The sequence below is a fragment of the Emiliania huxleyi genome (genome assembly GCF_000372725.1).
Source record: "Emiliania huxleyi CCMP1516 unplaced genomic scaffold EMIHUscaffold_47, whole genome shotgun sequence".
Taxonomy (NCBI): Eukaryota; Haptophyta; order Isochrysidales; family Noelaerhabdaceae; genus Emiliania; species Emiliania huxleyi.
In genome coordinates, this window is record NW_005198467.1 from 42007 (window position 1) to 45172 (window position 3166).

At 69.8% G+C, this 3166-nt stretch overlaps 1 protein-coding gene across 1 annotated transcript; it reads right to left on the bottom strand.

The window, feature by feature from the left end:
* Nucleotides 1-2179: 2179 nt before the first annotated feature.
* EMIHUDRAFT_211137 (hypothetical protein) lies at nucleotides 2180-2542 on the bottom strand (the record flags this gene model as incomplete). The annotated part of the gene is made up of 1 exon (XM_005767980.1): nucleotides 2180-2542. One exon carries the CDS (start codon nucleotides 2540-2542, stop codon nucleotides 2180-2182), a length of 363 nt encoding a protein of 120 aa, XP_005768037.1.
* Nucleotides 2543-3166: the final 624 nt, after the last annotated feature.

Here is a 3166-nt window from a genome sequence, read left to right on the forward strand (position 1 = left end):
CGCAGGCAACCTTCGACGGTGTCCGGCGCCTCGACATGCAGATCTGCGACCTCTTCGGCATCGGGCTGAGCATGCCCGCCGGAGGGCGCTCCCAGCAGCAGCGCCTGCTGGCGGGCTCCGACGAGCTCGCCCTCAAAGGCGCAGAGCACCGGCCCTTCGCCAGGCAGCAAGCCAAGCAGTGGGTCGACGCGCTCGAGGAGCACGCCGCCGTCTGCGCCCCCGTGGGCGCGGCGGCGGCCGAGGCGGCCCAGCGCTTGCTCCAGCGCACGATCGCTGGTGCGGCGAAGCCGGCAGCGACCGCCAAGCCGGCAGCGGCGGCCAAGCCGGCAGCGGCGGCCAAGCCGCCAGTGGCGGCCAAGCCGGCAGGAGCCGCAACGTCGGGGGAGGCTCCTGCTGCTCCAGCGGTCGCTCCTCCGAGCTCAACCGTCGAGGCGGCCGGGGCGGCGGCTGGTGAGACTGCCCGGGCGACGGACGCGGCGCCCGCTCCGGCGGTGAAGCTTCCGCTGCGCGACGCGTCGAACCGCGACCGCGATTCGTTGACCGAAGCCTCTGCCCCCTCTCCAAAGCCGTCGGCTGCGGCGCGCGCCGAGGCTCCCCCGTGCCAGCCTGTGCATGCCTTGCGCATGCCTCCGCCGGCAGCTGCGACTCGCGGCGACGCACGCCGCCCCAGCGGCTCCGGCTTCCTCTCCCGACCCCGCCGGAGCCTCACCGGCGAGGGCGGCGGTGTCGCCGCTGCACGCGCGAGGCACACACACACACACACACACACACACACACACACACACACACACAACACACACACACAACACACACACACACTCACTCACTCACGGCTGAGAGACGGCCGCTCCTCTGGCTAGGTCTTCCTCGCAGTCCTCGGCGAACCGCTCCGGCTTCTTCGCCTCCGGGTTCGGCAAGCTGCGCGCGTCCTTCTCCACGTCGTGAGGCGAAGAGGCTGCCTTTAGAGGGCCTCGCGGGGACCCTCCATTGTGACTGAGCGAGCGATGCAGTGGCCGGCTTGACCGCTGGCGCAGCGTCGACAACCACACAACGAGTCGACCCCCGGGGGAGGAATGGGGGGAGGGCGATTGTCACATGGACCCGGTGTGCCACTGGGGGGGGGGGGGGGTTCGGGTCGGGTCGGGTTGCGCGTACGGTGTTTTGCTCTGGTGAGCCGGGAGGTGGTGTGCGTGTTGAGGCTTGAGCGAGTACGCACGGTATACAGAATATACCGCGCTATTGTATACGCACGACGGAGACGGGTCCCAGAAGTAGAGGGAGCGGACCCTGAGTTGAGGAAATCGGAGGACGCGACCCACTTCGCCACAGACGGTCCCGCGCCTCGCCGCTAAGACGGCTACATGACCGCGGCTCGTGTGCGTGTAGCCGTCTTTGTCCGGAGTGAAAAGTCCAACGCGCTCGTCGGTGGCGGTGTCCTCCAACCTGCGCCGCGCTCGGCGAACCTCGACAGCGCCTTCGATGGCATGCAGCTCTTTGCGACAGAAGCCTGGAGAGCAGCTCCTCGGCTGCTCACACGTTCTGCACAGTTGACACAGCCTACTGTGCGGCTACCACAACTGTGACAGCGATGGGCTCGCCCTCACTGGCCCTCAGTCACTTGTGCTGCGGCTTGTGTGAGCGACACTGCTCGGCGACTGCCGGCACACTGTGAGACCATGGGTGTGAGGTTAAACCACGCTACCAGCGCTTGGTCACATCGGCCCCGAGGTCAGATCCTTCTACTCTGTTAGTGACAAGACTTGTCTACTGGCTGGAGCCGAGCAGGAGGGCCCGGCGCACAACCCCTGGTCAACTCACGGTCCACACGCCGTAGAACGTCGTAACGTGGTGTAGAAAAAAATTATTTCGCGAGGAACGAGAAACCCCCAGGGCTAGGGCTCTCTTGCCCGCAACCCGATCCCGATCATCCGGCCCGCTGGGTGCGCTCCTCAGCTCCCCGGCCCTGGATGTGAGGCTAATGACTTCACTCCAAGTGCTCCAAGTGCGAGGTGGGCCGGCCCCTACGTACTAGAAAATGTAGAAAGCACGCCGCGGCCCGCGCACCCGCACCGCGCGCGCGCCACGCCCCACGCCGCACGGAAAAAAATAAAAGTGAAGCATCTATATCTATATTTTGACCTGCGCATTCCTGCACACCAGCGACCAGGTGTCCTATGCGCTATGCCAGGTCCGCTGCTCCGCTCGCGGCGTCGTGACCGGCTCCTCGCGCCGGGACGTGCGTCCGCCCCCGCAAGAGAGGGGCCACAGCGACGCCTCCCCCGCTGCTGTCCCAGCCCCCGCTGCTGAGGAACCATCCCCCGCTCCGGCTGCTGTCCCAGCCCCCGCTGCGGTTCCAGTCCCAACTCTGCTCCGCACTCCACACCGGCGGTGGCGGTGGCGCTTCGGCGCCGCCACCGCCGCTCTTGCTGCCGGCGTCGCCTGCGTGCCGCCTCGCCAGCGCGGCACGTGCGCGACGCAGCGCTTGCGACGCCCTCGGGGGTGGCGGCGGGCGGGCGGGGGAGGAGTCGCTGTCGCTCGACATGAGCATGCGCCACTCGACGAGGTCGGCCGTCACTGCAGTGGCGGGGGGCGACGGCTCACCCTGCTCGCAGCCCCAATCCGCGTCGCCCGCTCGCGCCCTCAGCGTGGCGGCGCGAGCCCGCCCAAGGAAGCGCCGCCCCTGCGGAGAGGCGGCGGCGGCGGCGGCGGCAGGCTCCTTCTCTGTGCAGCTCGGTCCCGGGGAGGTCGGCTCAGTGCGGCTGCCTTGCTGGCTCCGGCGCGCCAGCCGGCGGCGCAATCGCGCACTGAGGCGACGCGTCTTGCTGGCTGCGGCGGCGGCGGCGGCGGCTGCGGCGGCGGCGACGCGGCGAGAGGACCGTGGAGTAGCAGCAGGGGCGGCAGCAGCTGTGGCGGCGGCGGGGGCGGCGGCGGCGGCGGCGTGGTCGCCGTCTGCCACGGGCGGGGCGCCGCGGCCTCCTTGGCGCTGCGGAGGCGCGTATGGAGCGCGGATGAGGGCGGAGATGTGGGTGAGGGGCAAGAGGGGCGGGGCCCGCGCCGCGCTTCCTGGCGCCACCTCCGCGTCATCGAGGAGAGGGAGAGCCTCTCCCGCGAGGGGGGGCGCCGCAAACTCCTGCACAGACCCGCCCTCGCCCTCGCCCTCGTCCTC